The sequence below is a fragment of the Rhea pennata genome, chromosome 7 (assembly GCF_028389875.1).
Source record: "Rhea pennata isolate bPtePen1 chromosome 7, bPtePen1.pri, whole genome shotgun sequence".
Classification (NCBI taxonomy): Eukaryota; Metazoa; Chordata; class Aves; order Rheiformes; family Rheidae; genus Rhea; species Rhea pennata.
Genome location: NC_084669.1, coordinates 9361304 through 9380397, shown reverse-complemented (window position 1 = coordinate 9380397; position 19094 = coordinate 9361304). Strand labels below are relative to the sequence as shown.

Here is a 19094-nt window from a genome sequence, read left to right as displayed (position 1 = left end):
TGGCAAAAAAGTTAATAGCTGTCTGCTGGTTGAGTGGGTGGGAAGGAGAGTGAATACCAGAGATAGTGCAGGTTAGGAGGCAGGACTGTAAGGCTGAGGACTGGGCCATCATTCTCAGCCGGAGTAAGCTGTTAGATGGACAACATTTCACAAGGCAACAGTGCCAATGACATCTCCATCATCTGCTGCACACAATCACTAAAAAGAACAAAGAAATGCTCTCTGATGCTTTCTTGATAGATAACCCATTTGATGCTAGGCTACAAAGACGAGCAGCACAGAACAAAACACAGGCCAGTGGGTGGATGTAGAATAAAGCTGCAGAAGAAAGGCACACTGGGGACACTTTTCTTTTGTACTAAGTTTTGCCAACAGCTGGCTTAGGATCCAGATAAATTTCACCACATCCCCAGGACCCTGGTTGTGCAGCACACCAACCAAATCACACAGCTCACTGTGTTCATGTGTGCTGTGGCTGGCATAGAGACCCAGACTGGGTCCAGCTGTGTTTACTTGGTCAGCTGCAGTGCCACACAAACACAGCTGTATTGATCTGGGTCTGAACACCTGGCTCTAAATAAAAGCAGCTCAGTAGCAAGAAGTTGGCCATCCCTGCTCCATGCAACTGAAGCTGATTTTGTCACTGAGACAAGTCTGACTGCTTCTACTTATTTATCCAGTAAGCTGCAAGCAGTGATAAAGAACATAGATCAAGTGAGGATGAAGAGGAGCGAGTGTACATCAGTTATAGATCTGGCTCAGAGACAGAAGACCTGAACCGTAACCCCAGCTCCACCTCTGGCTTGAGTTGTGATGCTGAAATTAAGTCTTTCCCCTTTCTGGCTTGTCCAGACTGATTATTATTCCTATCTCAATAGAAGCGACCTTTCCCTACCTGCGCTCCTTTCCGGATTCTCAGCCACTATCTCAGAAAAGCCTCCACACTTCATTTCAGAAGGTACGGTTTTCATTTTCTCAAATATACATCATGACTGACATGTTGAAGCCATCATAGCCTAAATTTCAGAGTTTTGTTTCTAAACCCATTCTAAAAGAATTGTCCTTTGCTGCTAACCAAATCATCTCTTCTAGATCAAAGCCTCTCCTTACCCAGCTCAAATCAAAAATTTGCCATTTGACTCATCAAGAAGAGTCAACAGCTTCATGCTAAGCAGCAACTCTGTTAACAAATTTAAAATAGAATATTTTACTACCTTCTTTCTGTACTGTGACATGTCCAGAACAGGCCTGTATGACTGGAAATAACACAACCAAAAACTGAATGTATGCACAAGGAAAGGTAATCATTAATTAAGTTCTGAATGAAATTTTGAAATTGCAACATAGAATTTGGGATTAGGAAAAATTCTCAAGAGTACAATTCTATCAGAAGTCTCTTCAGTTTAGGACATCAGAGAAGCTCAAGATGCCAAATATTGACAACGTCTAGGCACATTTTCCCACCGTCTGCTCTGCAGCTCTTAACACCAGGGGGCCCTCAGCCCTTCCCGAGATCTCCACAGGTAACGTGGCTTCATTTTAATACAGCACATCTCCAGGGTGCTAGAGCCTCCCCATCTTTCATGGTCCAAGTAACTATGTCTGCAGCAAGGGTCAGTTAGGTCTGTTCCACTAGCACCTGAGACCATTAGCATTTTTATCTGGCTAATGAGTTGCCATCTCTACATCCCTGCTCTATCACCAGTCAGCTTTTGTTATGTTAGATTTTTTTGGCATGTCAAAAGCATCTTTATCAATTGCAGCAGAAGCATAGTTAAGTGATGTATCAATAAAATGGGTAAACCTGTAGTAAACCTAATATAAGTCTTAGATCCAATCTGATCTTTGTGGTCAGTTCATTGACTATGCTAGAATGACACAAGGAATTATTTTTTTCCCTTTCCACCCCATCTAAGTATGGGCCAAGAGAGATTTATGTTTATCAGGAAAAACAAGAACATATGCTGAAAACTGAGCATTTCCAACAAAAACTCAGTTCAGTATGGGAACAAAAGCAAACTGAAAAGATTTTACAGCTGACCAGGAGAGTCAGTGTGACATTGTCTGACTAGAGTTAACTATAACAAGAATTTCTTTGAAATAGAGCATCTTCCAGATACATATTTCTTACTGGAGACACTAGGTAGCTGAATGATGGAAGGATGTGTAATTTGGAAATCGTACACAACAGCCCACTGTTTTTGTACTAGTTGTGTAGCAACACTAGTTTCAAATAGGTATTAAGCTACCTACTTTAGCTGAAAGGATACTCCATTTTATTATATGCACAGCATTAATAGGGTATCCGACGTAAAATCTTCAAACCCTCTCGTATTATACTTGAACAACTGGCTGTGTTCTTGTTTATCCACTTTGTGCTTTGAAATTCCTGTGGTATTTGTAACCAACTGCCACAAAAATAGAAGAATCATCATAGCTGAAATGATATCACCAGCAAATGAAAAAACACATAACCTAAGGGGAATAACATTAATGTTCCCTCAATTCTTTCACTTAAATAATGTAGCCAGTCTGGGGTAAAGGGGAGGAAGATAAATTAAATCCCATGCCATTTTAAAAAGTTTCAGCCAAATTCAAACCATGGGTGCTGGCCCTGGACCCAGACTAGGTGTGCGCGGAGCAGGCTGGGCGTGCAGGAGGTGCCTGACCAGCGCGTATGCCCGCACTCCTTCCCTGAAGCGGCCACGGGTTTTTCAGCCCCAGCGTTGCCCAAAGCTTGCTCTATATTCAGTTCTAAAGGGTGTGATAAGACTGTCATTTGTTTTGGTTTGACCAGTCTAGCAAGCTACCAGAATTGGAAATAAATCATTCTGTTGTTGGGAATGCTGATCCTCCTTGGTCTAGAGAGCATTTGTTTCCATTCTTAGCCAGACAAGGGAATTTGGGGTCTGTGATAACCTGTGAGAATCCTGACTGCCATTTTCCTTCCCTTTCCACTCCCCCCTGCAACTCCCACTTCAATTTCCAGGAATAGATCTCTTCTGGTAGGGGAGTGCATCTGTTTAAACAGGCTGATCTGAGAACTAAATTGAATTCGCTTAACCAGTACAAATTCCCAATATAGACACAGACTTAAACCAACTGCATTCTCACTCAGGTCTGTTTTGCTTCATTTATTACCAATTTACACTGATTTAATATATAAGTAGGTTACTGTGGCTTATATATTTGGGCTGATCAGTATTTTGGCATATACAGGCAAAAAAAAAAAAAAAAAAAGAAAAAGAAAGAAAGAAAGAAAACACATCACAAGAGCCTGCTGAGCTAAAAGGGTGACTATCTACCATGATCTAAACACTCAGATGACAGACTACATTAACATTTCAGTATCTGTAGATCAAAATCAGAGAAGGAATTACAATTCAGCATCCTAGAAAACTCAAAATATAGGTTAGCATAAATACATACATAAAGATCAATTTACTAAACCAGGCCTTAGAAGCCACATGGAATCAGTTGCAACCCATGCCTGGCTTGCAAAAATTGATACACTTAAGGATATACTTGAATCAGCCACTGTCTGCACAGTATTGCATTAGGGCAATCAGTACCAAACAAGCAAATAATTCCTTTCTGCACCTGAAAGATAACCTAATTCCACAAAGCAGCGTCATGTCTCCACTAGGGGAACAATTTCAAAGCTTTACCTGCAGCAAGAAAATTAAATTGACATGGCTTCTAGGCAACCATCAGCAGGCACTGCTAGAAAGTTGAAAGACATTGCACACCCATGCACACTTACATGTATCAAATAATATGACTGGAAACAGAAAGACTAAAGTTAAAACAGTAATGAGAATCTGTGTTTATATAAAATTATACTATGCTTAGCTCAAGAGTAAATCATTTACAAACTATACTGTGTTAAATGGCATGGAAGTTGACTTTATTTTGTACAAGAAAGAAGAAACTCAGCTTTTTGATTTTGTATGAAGGTGAGCACATCTCCTCTAAAACCCAGGAAGACATTTGGGTTGCACTTTCTCAGCACGCCCTTAGGTTGTTCCTTATCCCAAACAGCACTCAGCCTGCAACAACGTGGGTCCTTATCAGCCAAAAGGCAACGGGCTCGTTTGGTGTGCAGAAACGGCATTGTATTTTTAACCTCATCATAACACCGAGGAGTTAAGTTATAGACAAACCTACTAACACTTAATTAGGACCATCAAGACAAGCAAAGTTACTCCAGTGCTGCCTTCCACTTTCCTAAAGCTGCCTCATAGACCAGCCAAAGGAGTTACAGCAAGGAATTGATAGGATGAAGGAGATCGAGCACACACGAGAAGCTGCTCTGCTGAGATTGCTTGTTCCAGAGGTCACCAGCTTTTAGAGATACCAGGACTGCACACAGGCGGCACATCAGTGACAAGAGCATTCAGCTCTGCCTGCTGCTCAACACAAAAGGGCAATACAGAAGAAAGGGATGAGCACAGACACCAGGAGAGGCAGGGAGCCCACCCACAGGTCACTGCAGATTTTGTACTCCTCTACGGTACTGGTGACTGTTAATATGAAGAGAAGGGTGAGGTTACTGAACTCTAAAAGCCACTACAGCTCCAGCACTGATCACACTTACAGCCCCAGGCATCAAGTATAACAGGTCTCAGATAAGGTAAACCATCTACATGGCTTGCAAAATTCAGGAGAAGCACGTAGCCACAGTGCTGCCTCGCGAACACGGGCTACCAGACCCTAGCAGCAACAGACGATGACGTGAGAGCCTGCCTGCCCAGCACGCAGCCGGCTCTGCTGCAGTCTCGGCCTCTGGAAGGATGGTTCACAGCCCACAGGGAGTTGCAAAGCCTGCCAGACTGGCTGGCTTTGTATCCCATCCCTCTGATCTGATTCACGCAGTTTCATACACAGCTCATCCTCACCATTTTACAGTTCTCTCTTTTTTAGGCATCATGAGAGCAAGGTTCAGCAGAGGATATGGCCACTAGGTAGTCAAACAAGTTACTGAACACTTTAAGACCTCTCATCCAACTTCACAAGCAAGGCACCAAGCACTGCATACAATGAGAGCAGACAGCTGCTGTGATCTCCACAAAATAACTTCAAATAAATTGAACAAAGGGATACTGTCACACACAGGCATGTGTGCACACACTGAATTTCCAGCAGAAAACAAGAACCTGGCTATAGTTAGATGAAGTGGATCCCCATCCTTTAGCTCAGCTAACTACACCAAAGAAAGATGATCTAGCTGTTTTATAGATTGCGTACAATTAGACTAAACACTTTTCTTCTCATATTGGGCTTTATCATACTTAATCAGATGCCAAAAAAATCAAGCAATCCTATAACAGATGTGGAACAGGACGTTTTAATCTCAACTCTTTGCCCGATTCTGTACACCCCAGGGCAATACGGAAGTCTAAGAAGCATGACAATAAAAGTAGCACAAACTCCCACCATCCAAGACTACAAGGCGCATTTTTAGAGGTTGTAGTAAAATGCAAAATATTCCTGAACACACTGGATTTGAACTTAGGAGACAGGACACACTCCCTGGGCAAGTAGCAGGAAAGAGCTCCTGATGGGATGGATGGGACAGAGCAACTCCAGCCACCATAAGCCACTGCAAAAGTCTGGTTTGCCACATCTTGACTTTTAAGGGCAGCCCCGATTCCTGCATTTACAGTCTTTTGCCACAATACATTTTGTCCACCTGACCACCATGACTGTATACCTGTTACCAGCAGATACTAGAGTGTCCCTTTACATTATTACTGATTTCAGCCCATTTGCAACAGGCCCATCAAAAGCTGGAGTTGTCTGGCACTGGGGGTTTGCAGTAGTTTGCTCCACAGAAACGACAAGTTGATGGAGCTGCTGGAAGTCTGTGAGGCTGCAGCTGACCCACCAACATTCCTCAGCAGAAGAAAGTCTCAAGTTACAGACATGGAGAGACATTCAGCTAAGCCACTAGTGACATGGCAAAAGCCTTGGGTAACTCATGTCCTCTGTGAGCCAGCTCTTTCTTCCTAAGACTTTGTAATGATAAAAAACAATGAGACTTGCAGAATGACTTTGGATCAGAGATTTGTTTGCAGACATCTTATCTCAGCACACCGGAGCCTGCACACATACCTTCCATCATCACCTGACCAAGCTAGCTGCCTCAGTGCGCACGCGAGCTCCAGGAGGGCAATCTCATCCTATCAGCAACCCAAAACTTGCTCCCCATCTAACTCAGTCTGAGACAGAAGGTCTCAAGCCACAACTTAAGCAGGAGCTGTAAGACTCTCCTGGCTCAGGCCCACCTCTTTGAAAGCACTGCTGCCAAAGTGTTATGTAAACATTTTCAAAAAGCTTCCAAACTGCTAAGCAGCCCACCTCTTCACTCAAACTGAATGCTGGCTTGAAGAAGCCTAGATCCATTAATTATTAGTCAGACTTAGAGTCTAAATATAATTTTTTAAAAAGATTTAGTCTCCTAAATCACAAGAACACTTGGGGAAAACATGTGCATCACCCCTGCTCCTGGTTATCTCAAGAGATTCAAATTCCCCACACACACTGAAATAAGAAGCCCACGGGCTGAACTGCCAGCTAAGGCTTGTGGATCTCTATTTCCCAGACTTTTCATAAGCCTTTCACTATGTTTTTAACCTAACCAGATCCAAAGGTGGGGGAAAGGGGGAAGAACATATCAGAAAAACTTCTATGCAAGACATAGCACAGTCTACCCAAGGGGAAAAAATACTGGCTTTATTAAATCTCAAGCAGCCAAATCTGTATGCTATGTGGGAGTTTCAGTCTAATCCCATAATTCTGAGATATTTACTTCCAGACAGGGCTGTTTATAACAGAAGACAATGTTGCCATACACCAAACCATCATCAGACAGGCTTTCTATGGAATCTTGCCCACAAAGAAGGCAATAGGTCAGTGGAAAAAGAGAAAAAAAAGAAAAAAGAAAAAAGAAAAAAGTATTTCAGTGAATGCTGACCCTCATGTTTTGAACTTTAGGCCAAACCAGCGCAGTTCCCAGGGCCTCCCTCGGGTAGGATTCTGCTATACTGTGGGTCCTACATTGCCACAGCTGAACACCATTGCCACCTCCCAGCCAGCAGCGCAGCAGAGACAGTAAGTCAATTCTCTTGCCAGTAATTATTACAAAGCTCATTTCTCCTTTAGCAGCAGCTGTTCTCACAGTGATCCTGGCCCACCAGCCGTAAGTTTCACTACTCCAGTCACTACCCCTGTCATTTCTTCCTCAGCCTCAATGCTATTCAGCCCCAGTTATTCTCTCATTTTGCTTTGAAAGTCATTCAGTTCTGCAGAAGGGTGCATGCAGGCACAGGGAGAGCACTGCTTTACCTGCAACAAAGCACAAACAGCACCTTGGCAGAGGTTTAAGAAACCAGCTACTGGGCATGCAAAGAACAGTCAAGGGATGTAGAAAGGGCTCATTTTACCAGCATTAGCAACTTGTGTTTACGTTTCAGACTTTTTCTCTTAGAGCTCTGGATCCTGTGCTCAGGTAAATCTCAGCTTGCCCTTTTAAGGGGTTTTAAGATTTAAGAACTTCAGTTACAGAGAAGCATCTTCCTACTGAAGAGTTCAAAATAGTTTTTGGGAGGTTGTACAGTCATTTCTTCAGTCCATGAAAGCTTTACTATCTACAATATCTCATAGCAAGAACTTTAATTACATTCCTTCAAATTGCAATACAGCAATGGAAATGCTTTCTGCCAGTTCCTAACAAGGGACTTACCCATTCACTGGACTTCTCTTCCCTCTCAAGCCAGAACCAAGCAAGTGGTTCCAGCCCAGAAGCCAGCAGTGCTGGCATCTGTACCTGCAGCTCCTCATGGCAATGCCACGTCAATCACACCTAAATGGCAGAGGTGTGCTGACAGCACTGCCTGGGCTAGTCTGTCTGGTCTGCTGACCTGAGAGAAAAACTCACATGACAGCTTCCTAGACAAGTAAACAACATCACACAGATTATCAAATGGGCTCAAGTTTACTTGCTAGGTCTGAATCTTTGCTTCAACCTGGTAGTTGCACAGAGGAAAATTCATCTCCCATCTGTTCATGCTCTGCATCTTTTCTCACAGGTGCACCTCATTGATTTCCAGTCCTCTGAGGTGTTCCCTGCTGCTCTGGGCTCTCTGGTTGCTATCGCCCGGATAGGCTTTCCCTGCCTCAAGTGTACTCCTGCCTTTCCAGAGGTAACAGCAAGTTACTTTGAAACTTAAAAGGAGTTCTGAAGTGAACAGCATTTTCCTCCAATCCAGGCAGGATGGATGAGGCACTGGCCACAGATTAGGGAGTTCGGGGTTTAGGTTCTGGGTTTACCATAAAGTCTTAAGAAATTCAGTCAAGCCGTTTAGATCCTTAACATGTGCTCTATGTTGAGACAGAAACATTTTGGAGTGATCAGATAGATGTCTAGAATTTAGATTCAAAAGCCTACAGTGCTTCGGCGTACAAGAAAGCTGAGCCTGGAGGAGCGTGGGCTGTCCAACCACACCAGTCCATGGCTGCTGCTGGGAGCTGAGGGTGCTATACTCCAAGAAGAGCAGTACAGACATTTTTGCATAGACACTCCTTGTATTCCTGGGCTGTGGGTGTTCGGTGAAAAGGATCAGCGAAAGCCCCTGAACAATACATTCATTCACATGCAGAACCTCTGGTCCCCCAGTTGCACAGTGCAAACAGAGCATGCTTCAGGGAGTGGAAGGGAGCAGCAAAGGTGTGGAAGAGTTACAGGAAGACTTGAATGACACATAGCAAAAGCCACAAAGCTCCTGCCGGCCTCCAGCAGGTGCCCAAAGGCTCAGAGCACTGATAGCTCTGGGAGCAGTTTCCCAGCAATCTTGTTCAATGATCAAAACCAGGCACAGATACAGTAGTAGCAAAACTAAAGGCGTGCTGCATCCACTGCCCTTTGCTGCACACAGATTCCCGCACCTTAGTCTCAGGTGCAGGGGCAAGTCCCAGCACTATTTCAAAAGACAGCAAAGGGAACATCCCCAGGCCAGGCAGTTACACACACACACACACACCAGAGATACATGTACACACAGTCAACTCTGAGCATCCTTGGCTGCCCTGTTTACATAAGAATGCAGCTGTGCTAGAAGAGACAGAAATAATATACTGGCAAGGATGACTGTGTGGGATGGCTTGGTAGGGTGGACCTGGTAAATGTATAATTGAAATGGGCTGTGGCTTCAGTCACATAAAAAGGTTTCATCTCCTAAGTCTCTGCTGAGTAAGCAACTCTGCACTCCTGCTGCTATTTCCCCAACAGGGTCCATTCCCTTCTCCAAAACTCAGCAGGGTCACTCTTACGTAAGCGCAAGTTATTATACCTGTTACGGAGCTACTCAGGATGCTGATTTTCATCTGGTTTTGTATTGGATTTGGTCTACAGGACAATACATTGCCCTGTTTTCTCCAGTTGCCAGTTACTCCAAGACAATTGACTTCAGCTGTGTTGACGCTCAGCTTTAGAGAAACCACATACATTTACAGATAAACTAGATCATGTTAGTATGAATCAACTGCAGATTAACTAGATTTTAAAAAGGGACCTCAAACTGTTATCAGAGCTATTGTCTTGTATTCTTGTCCCTGCTTTACTGTTTAACCCCAAACATATCCCTCGTATTTGCAAGAACTTGCTAAAACACGTGCATAAACCTTGCGCACAAAGTCCCAGGTAGACCCATACAATGTTCCTCCCTCCCCTTGAGTAAAACATGCAAACAAGCAAGCTAGCACCTCATCTTTCTACCAAGTTGCCATTTTAATCCATCTCTACACTAAACTCTGTTTCTGTTAAGAGGACAACTTCTCTATAACTCCTTACAGGGAGCACTGCAAATACCAGCAATGCCCTGCAGAGCCCTGGGAAACCCTTAGATCAGAAGAAATGCAATGCTTGCGTCTTTGCTTAAGAGAAGCAGTAAAACAAGAATGCTAACTACCCTTCTTTGAACGACTAGACTGCAATGAGTCTTTGATTTCCTTTATAGAGCTCTAAAATTAAAAATACAATAACAGTCTTAAAACTTCTCAAGGTTCATATTATTTGACATTTTGGATTGTACATGTAAAGTCATATCACAGCAGAATCACCTGTGACCATAGTGGCAAGGGCCTGGTCTGAGAGGCCTCAACACAAGGTAGGAGATGGGCGAGCATGCCACCAATGCACCCCTCATCAGTAACACCGCGTACTCAGCTCCTCTTTCCCCTGGCATGGCTCTGGAGACATGCAGTCACAGATCACGCCAAACCAGCCTTGTTTGACATGCAAGGTTAAGGAGCAGACAAGGAGCCACAGTGCTGCTGTACCAATGAACCAATGGGACAGTTCCATGAATCTCATGTTTAAAGACAAAATATGGAGGAAGGAAGAGAGAGAGTGCTTGCAAAAAACAGAGGAGGAACAAGGTCAGGCAGCTCTGTCATTTCCAGCACCAGGCTGCGGGTGTAGCTACTGCCTCTTGCTCACATGTGCCCTCTGTTTCCTGCAAGTCTCTCTTTTGTCTCCTTGGGCTGTTGCATCTATTGCTCCTCATGCCTCATACACACTTCTAAAATCATGAAGAGAGCATAGATTTCTTTTTTTCTTTAAAGATACCATCTTCACTAAAGGGAGAAGAGACTCTTTACTGCAGTCTGGCAGGAAAGAGAGGCTGCCACACAGCAAGACCACCATTCTGAGCTCCTGTAACCTAACATGAGTTTCTTCCTCAGCAGCTTGCCTTGCATCTCCATTTGCAGAGACCAGAAAAGGAAACTTCCTCCTAGGAGTGCTCACATTCCTTCCTTCACTTCCTATCATAGGAGTCCAACTGCCCAGAGCCCTTCTCACCCCCTGGATGTCACCTTGCAGGCCATGCCCCCCCATGCCTTCCTCCAACTCTCCACAGTCCTCCTGTGGTTATTTCACCATGCCTTTGAAGTAGGAGGTGAGACACCTCTTGTGAACCCCAGGTAAGAGGCAGAATTAAAAACATCCCTGACTACGTTTAAAGGAAAGAAGTCGTGCTGTTTGTTGAGGCTTACAACCTTTATTTTTTAAGCTAACAGGAAAGATTTTAAGAGTCAAAGGAGCACCAGTATATTGCTCAACAATGCTCTTTGTGCTCTCTATCATGACAGGACTTTTCTGCACAAGAGCTCAGCCCGGCTAGTGGCAAGGATGAAGAATCCCACACTAACCATGCCAGCAGCAGCAGATCCCAACCATGCATTAAGATGGATCACCAGAAATATCCACAGATCCCCTGTACATGATTAGGAGTAATAAGTTAATTGCTTTCTCCACCTGCTCCCAAAGATTCCCAATTCTCACATATAACCTGGCCCCTCCCCCTGCCTTCCTGCTCAGCACCAGGTGCCTGCACTGGGCTGGTACTAGCCTCACCTTCCCCCATTAAACCAGCTGTTGCAATCACCTGCAATTGCCCTGCAGAGCTTAAGATGCCTCAGTACCCTCATTACTGCATGCTGGCTCCCACACACCCACTTGTTACCAATACTACAGACAGCACTAGCAAGTGTCTGCAAATCTATGGCACTTGCTATTCATTACACATGTGCAGAACACATTCTTGCTGCTCTGAGGGAGCAGTGTGCATGTTTAAGATGATGATGTACAAAACATAGCTGAGTTTTAATGAATGTACTGCTATACTACTGGAAGCGAATAGGATTGTACAGAAAAAAAGGCTATACAGTATTTATATCATTATCTTTAATAGCATATTACTATCACATAAATAATAGTATCGCACCTGCAAAATATCAACTGTAAGGAACAGATCAAAATGCAACAGGCAATATGGTAACAACCACATCAGAACACTAAATTACTCTCATAGCATAATAAATAAAAGTCCTAGAAAAAATATGATGCCTTAGCATAATAAGTCCCCATCAAAGAAAGAAAAATAATGAACGTAAGTTATGCAACTTGAGTGCCTCTGCTCAGTTCTAACCAAATCTTGCCAGTGTGATGCCAACAGGTCCAAACTGGGTCAGTAAGTAACATATCTGTGTAGCATTAAGTTCCTCTCGGGTGTTGGAGCTTCGCGAGGGGGACGGTGCCCCCTCGGGAAGCTCACACTCTCCCCCCAGCAGAGCCACGTTTTCTCCGAAGAGGCAGGTTTCACTGCAGACCGCGCGCCCTGCGAGCGCAGCGGCTAACAGGAGAAGCCGAGAAGCGCCGACGTGCTCCTGAGCGCCCCAGGCCCGGGCGCTCCGCTCCTCCTCGCCTTCTCCGCCCCAGCCGGCCCCCGCCGACGTTTAAGAAGCCTAAGAGCTGCCCAGCGCACTACGCACTTCAGACCGGCGGTGCTCAGTGACCACGCACCACCACGCAGGAAGCGCCAGCGGGACCGGCCGTACGGGAGCAGGAGGGCTGTGGACGGCCGCCAGCTCCTCCGCGGCCCGCGGGCGCTCGGGGAACAGCGCACCGCAGCGCCGCCGCGCTACGCCGGGGAAGGCACGAGGGGGCTCCGTGCAGACAGGCAGTTTCGGGAGAAAAACAGAGCAGGCGCTAGCGAAACTCAGCGGCCGCGGAGGGCGAAGCGACGCTGCTCAGGCGGCGAGACCGGACTCGGCGCGCAGCGAGCTTTCCCCGCTGCTCCCTGCCCAGCGCCGGGGCAGGCTCGGGGGGTCGCGCAGCCCCCGCACCGGTACCGCCCCGGCCCGCGCGAGCTGCGCCCCCCGCCACAGGCGCGCCGCCCCCCGCGGGGACCGGGACCCCCACGGCCGACCTCCGCCCCGCTCGCGGGGACCCGGACCGCCCCCGCAGCCTGCCCCCGGCCCCACTCGCGGCCACGGACGAACCCCCCCAGCTGGCCCCACTCGCCACAGGCGCCGCGGCTGCCCACGCGTGGGGACAGCGGGGCCAGGCGCGCCCGGGACGGGCTCCCCCCGCCGTCACGGCGAGACCCTGGTGGGCCGGGCAGGGACACGGACACGCGTGGCGCTCGCCTCACCTTTGTATTTATCCATGGGGGCCGGGCGGCCACAGCCCGCTGGCTGCCGAGGGGCTCGCGGGACACGGCGCCGCTGCTCCGCGGTCCTGCAGCCTCTCACTCCGGCGGCGCCGCATCCGCCGGCGCGGCCCGCCCCGCCCCCTCTGCTCTGCCCCGCCCCGCCCCGCCCCGCCCCGCCCCGCCCCCTCTGCTCTGCCCCGCCCCCTCCGCCCCGCCCCCTCTGCTCTGCCCCTCCTCCGCCCCGCCCCCCGCTCCGCCCCGCCCTGCCCCGTGGGGGTGGCTCCTCTCTGGCGGCTGGTCCCCAGGGAAAACGTCGGGCCTAGGGCCGGTGACACAGGCGGGAGGAGGAGGAGAGCGGGTGTGCGGAGCCCTGGGCTGAGGCCATGGGGTGGCTTTTGAGGCCCTGCCCAGGGAGGGCAGGGTGTGGGCATGGGCTCCCTGCTGCTCCCTGGAGCCGCAGCCGTTGTGGAGGCACCTTGTCTGCTTCCCGTCTTTAGGATGGAGTGAAGGTGGTTGCTCTGGTTGCAGTGGGCCTTGGGGATCCTGAGAGAAAGGCCTTGGTTATCCCAGGAGAGCTTTATGTGTGGTGTCAGTGGCCCCCTGTGCTAGGACTGCAGACAGGAGCCAGCCAGGGACCCACTGCCTGCACTGCTAGCGGCTGGCAGTCAGGAAAGTTGGGTTCTCCTCCCATCTTCCCTGGGGATTTTCCAGTTGTAACCCTGAGCTCATCAGTTTGCCCTCTCCCTTTGCAGTAGCTTGCTAAGTGCTTCCTGGTAGGAGCTGCTTCTTGGACAGAGCTGATCTCACAGGAAGCTGTCCCTGTCTTTGGATCCCAACAACATTTTTCTTACTTGACTTTCACTGCAGCAGATACAGCTAGCATGGCCAAAGTGTGTCAAATAATAACAAGTGGAGAGGTGGGCACCTGGTCTGCCTGCCCAGGGCAGGCCCAGGGCAAAATCTATACCTGAGGTCAATGTTTTGGAGATATTACAGGAGGAATTTAATATTTATATCAGTAATAGGAATGTCTAAAGTTGCAATAGTTTATGCATACAAAAATTATAGAGGAGAAGAAAACAGATTTTAAAGAAGGTTCTTAGGAATTAACGTTAAGCCTGTGAGGACAGGGAAGCCATACGTACATATGTCCATACAGGATCTTTGTAGCAAGAGGATGCGCTAGGAATCTGATCTAGAAGGGCAGTTTCACTGTTCCTGTGAGAAGAAATACAAGTTACATCCCCAAGAGCTGAAAAACAAGGAATCAGAAATCAACTCTGCATCATGCACTAGAGCATATTCGCCATCTTCTGTAGCCACTGGCTCTCCCTGGGAGGCTCTAATCCTCCTTCCACTGAAGGATGAGGTTCCATTGAGGTCACGTTGTTTTGAGGTTCTTCCTCATCCGACTGCCTTAATCCTCAAGGGACTAGTAGACTTTGAAGTCTGGGTAAAAGGGAGCTTGGGCCTGGCTTGGGGTTTTAAGAGAGGAGAGGAAGAAGGTAAAGGCTGGGTGGTGTGGCCTGGGTGCGATGGAAATGAGCCTCTTCTTGCAGACAGCTCCTCACACTGTAAGGCAGATGAGTGGATTTTCCAAACTACACAATCCCTTGCACATTGACTTTGCTCTGCAAGTCAAGCTCTTGGCCATCCGCCCACATCTACAGGGCCTGAAGTACTCACAAATGCTAATTTCCACATATCCAGCTGAGTGAGACAGAGCGGGGGAGTATCATCATTTTTGTGCAATAGCTGGGTCATGGAGTCAGGAAGATGAGGAGAGTTAGTTAGACAAAGCCAAACAAGAGCTCCACAGAATCCATATATCCTAATTTCTGGACCTGTCAACACACAGACTATTCACACCTGTGGTCTAAGGCAGCCATGGGAAATACAAGTGTGTGTAGAAGAAATCAAGCTTGCATCATATGGCCCTCTTCACATTTTCCAAAAATTGCAATAAGCAGGCTCCCTCAGCACAGAGGGGAAGAAAGTGGCATGTTTGTTCAGCTGCAGAGAGCAGCCCAGCTGGAATGGCATTGCTCTGCCACCCACCAGGTCCCCATGTGCCCCTTCTGCTCACCATCCTCTGAGGCTGTGCTTGACAGGGGGTGACACTTCAGAGAGAATCTGTGTACCAGCTGGAACCAGAAAGTGACTTTCACCTAATGGAAATTTTTGGTATGAGAAGAAGTTTTGATAAAGAGTTTTGCAACTCGTAGCAGCTGAAGTTGGCGCTCACCTAGCCAGTGGTCAATTCATAACTACCACATAAGACAGGCAATCCACATTTCTGAACTATCAGATCCAGCAAGCAGATGTCAGTCTTCAGTGACTAGAGAAGAAACAGGTAAAATAAAATAAGATCTGTCATGTAGCAATACTTTTCTTACAGCCCGAGCTAGTTCTTGGGTCTAGTTTTCAAAATTTAGCAGTGAAGGCCCTGATCTCGCAAACTTTGTCAGTGTGCATGTATCTTGAAGTGGGTAGTCACTCTGAACTCAGAAATGCTAACTAAGGATAATAGCCATTAAACAAACTAGTTAAAGATGATCTGAAAGATCAAGAACTTAGATACCTGAGATTCCTGTCTTCAGACTCCAGAGCCCTTACCTCACCTGCTATGTCCCTTTCCTTCCCTCCTGCTACAATAAGGACTCTCCGGAATCCAGAGACTGTTGGCCAGGCCCATGGCAATTGCTGAGTTAGTGACAATGGGACAAATACTAATGCCAGGGGAATTCAAATTCTTCCTGTTTGTCCTCTTCATTTTGCAGAAGGAATTACCTACCCTAAAATACTTTGGAACTTGCTTTTTCAAACAGACTGTTGTTCTCTGGCTTTGATCAAACTAGGAAATATACAGACACTTCTTAGTGCAAGAAGCTAAAATTCCCAATGTTAGTGCTGAAATCTGGAAGCTTACCATTATGCTCAACTAGAATAAATATTTGCTTATTGGTTTTCCTATCTGAGCTTCTCAGGAGCCAATAAATTAACAGGCAACCACATATTTCAATATGTATGTCCATATACTCCATGCTATTTTCTTGCATATGAGTGATGACTCATGATAAACCTTGAGGACCAATCTCATTCTGTTTGAGTCCTTCCTTTTTTTTTTTGTGACTGACATCATGTCCTTCAGTGCACAGGATCAGAGTGCACAGATTATAATTTTAATGTTTCTTTCATTGCTATATGTTAATGTTGCATTAATAAACAGTCTGATTGCTAGTAAGATTATCACCATTTGGCTAACGATCTCAAATATCCTGCTGCAGGTTTCAAACCCATGTGGTAGGTTGCTTTTGTCTCAAGTTAATCAGATGCCTTAATGAGCCACTTCTTCAGCTCCTCTGGCCTTGGATGCTATCATTTTTGTACTTATGCTTGCTGTGGAGCAGATCAAATACAATTTTAGAAACCTAAACCAACTTTTTCAACAGTTTACGTGATTTGCTAAATACCTGGTGCAGAAACATGATCCTGGTCCTCTCTTTTGTTCACAGAATGATGCTAAATATCTTTTTTTTTTTCCTAAATATTAACCAGGCAGGTGCAGACTGCTTCATTAATATTTTTGCCATTACACTTACCTTTGGCACCTGCAAGCTGCCACTTCCTCATAGAAAATATTCCAAATGGAATAATATTCCAAATTTGGAATAATGGAACAAAACGGAGACATTTCCACCGCACTTCAAGGAAATCTGTTCTTTCACAAGGCTTTCCTTTCCCTCTTCCCCAAGTCCTTATCAAAGCTGTTCAGGAATTTCTTCAGCAAGACCAAGTTCAGCCAGTTGTGAAATTAATTTGTCCTGGTTAAGTTTCTGAAAGATGCAGAGCCATACCAAAATACTGTGGCTGTGTGTGCAGGCACCTGGAGGAGAGATGGAGGAAGACGGTGGTTTGTGATTCTGCAGACGAGGGCTGCCAGTGAGAAGTGCTCGGATCAACAGTGTCTGCACCCCACTGTTCTTTGAAATGCCAGCTCTGGTACTTATTTAGATAAGGGTGTAACATCCCTGTGGATAGTAGTGTTCAAGCAGGCATAAAACTATTTCAGACCAATTAATGTGAGAGGTATGAGTGGAGGTAGGTTTTGTAGCAGTTCTGAGTGGAGATTTGAGCTGAGGTGTGTTCTGTGAAACACTAAGAAACAGAGAAGCTAACAGCAATGTCCTGATCGTCGCTTTGGTCTCCCTGGCTGCAGTGCCAGGCTGAAATGCTGGCATAATCTGAGCAGGGGGACAATTCCCTTCTAGTACAGGGGCTCTACACAGGACTTCTGCCAAACAGAGAGATGTTGTACTGTTACTTTCGTCTATATTCAGATCCTTCTGAACAGCAACCAAAACTCTGGATCTACGGAGAGCTGAGCAAACATAACAACGTTGCTATATCTGAAAGGCAGAGATCTCTTTTCCTCTCCTCCCCCTGCTTATGGCTACATGATTCCTTCCTTGTATCATTTTCAAAATTCTTGGATCAGCTTTCATGCTGAAGTGCTGGAAAACTAAAATGGCAGATTCTTCTCTCAGGCTAGAAAACCGAGTTGCCTCACAAACCTGGCACTAGTACCAGGTAAATGGTAAGCATCTACATCTGAAAGGAAGAAAGAGACTATATGAGCATTACAGCAGGTCCAGGCAAGCAGATGGAACCACACAACCATGACTAAGTAAGAGGGACTGCCACTTTCAACAACTGCAAGCTCAGTTGTCTTGTTGATGGTCCTCCTTGATCCCCCATCTAGTCAGGAGCAAAGAGCTGACACAGACAAGACATTCAGTACATTTATGGGGCTCCCATCAATGTCTTTGACCCTGATCCACTGAATCCTGCCTGTGTTCTGGAATTTCTTTTTGGCAGGTTGAGGGGATAGTTGGTGCTGGGGAATTGAACTGAGGCTTCCACTTACTCCTCGGGGAGTTCTGAATAGCTCTGCTGGACTCTGCTAACTTTGTCTTGATTCACATGATTAGAGACTCTACACCTCATTACAAAACCCTTAGCCACCCAGACTCCTGGAACACAGTTTTATGAAACAAGCTGTAATAAATTACATTGCCATGTGACTTACTGCAGAACAGTTCTAAGAATCCCAGGCTACCCATTCAGGAGCATGAACGGTAATGAAACTTTTTCCCCAGAGATAACTAGTGCTTTATAGAAGACCAAACTATTCTCTGATTCCAGGAAGGACCTGGGAGCCTGCCAGGGCTAAGTCAATGAAGAAAGGGTTAGAAGAAGCAGAGCAGCAGATGGGTCACTGTCTATGGTAGCATGGTTGTTGCAGGGAAAGGTAGGCAGCTCTCAGTAGAAGAAGGATGAGAACTTTGTTGGAAAACAGGACATGCATTCTTCATTTCAGAAGATTAGCAAGCATCCTATGCTGTTCTTTTTGAAGTCTTATTGCTTCCTTGTGAAGTGCTTCATGTAAAAGAGAGGGACACATTCTTTTACAGCTTAAACTGGCCTTGTGCTGGTATTGTTCCACTGACTGCTGTCCAGCTACTTCTGACTTTCACCAATGAAAGGCAAGATAATCAGCCCTAACGCAAACAAAACCAGAGCTGTTTAGCTGCTCAGCTATACAAAAGCTTCATTGCTGATACATTCCAGCAATATTTTGGATTCTCTCAGACATTAACTAACTGTTTCAAAAGATTGTGGCTGGGAAAAGGGTGGCTAGAGGAAGGGGGGAATTTCCTATTGAGGACAGCAGGACCAGATGTCTTTTTGATGAGCTTCTCTTGGCATCCCATTCTTTGACATTTCTTTTTCAGTTGTCAAACGGAACTGCTTCCAGGACGAATTACTGGGAGCTCTAATAGCACGAATTATTTTCTCTCCCCTGTTGGATAGGGTAGCTATTTCTGGCCAAAGTGTGATACATGCTGGCACAACCATGCACTCAACAACCTGAGCATTTGTTCGTCCTGGAGTTGTTCTTTCCTTACACTTGTTTTCAACTTCAGACCTTCTTCCCCCAGCTCCAAGAAGCTCCTTAGCCTTCCCTTGACAGTGTTCAATGCTAGTTAAAGAAGTAGAAAGCATTTGTTGTTCCACTCCCTTTGAAGCTCAGTGTTG

At 46.2% G+C, this 19094-nt stretch overlaps 1 protein-coding gene and 1 long non-coding RNA gene across 3 annotated transcripts in view; both read right to left on the bottom strand.

Annotated features, from left to right (window-relative positions):
* AFAP1L2 (actin filament associated protein 1 like 2) overlaps window positions 1-13124 on the bottom strand; it is an 81868-nt gene extending 68744 nt beyond the window's left edge. For both annotated transcript variants that reach the window (XM_062579595.1, XM_062579596.1), the window contains exon 1: window positions 12996-13124. In XM_062579595.1, coding sequence (XP_062435579.1) covers window positions 12996-13011 — 16 coding nt within the window. In that variant the 5' untranslated portion in view covers window positions 13012-13124. The remainder of the gene's footprint in view (window positions 1-12995) is intronic.
* An 850-nt stretch (window positions 13125-13974) lies between these two features.
* On the bottom strand, window positions 13975-18804 carry LOC134143039 (uncharacterized). Its single transcript, XR_009959010.1, has 3 exons — window positions 16598-18804; window positions 15241-15333; window positions 13975-15163 (listed from the first exon to the last, which is right to left on the bottom strand). It is a non-coding gene; the product is annotated as an uncharacterized LOC134143039 (long non-coding RNA).
* Window positions 18805-19094: the final 290 nt, after the last annotated feature.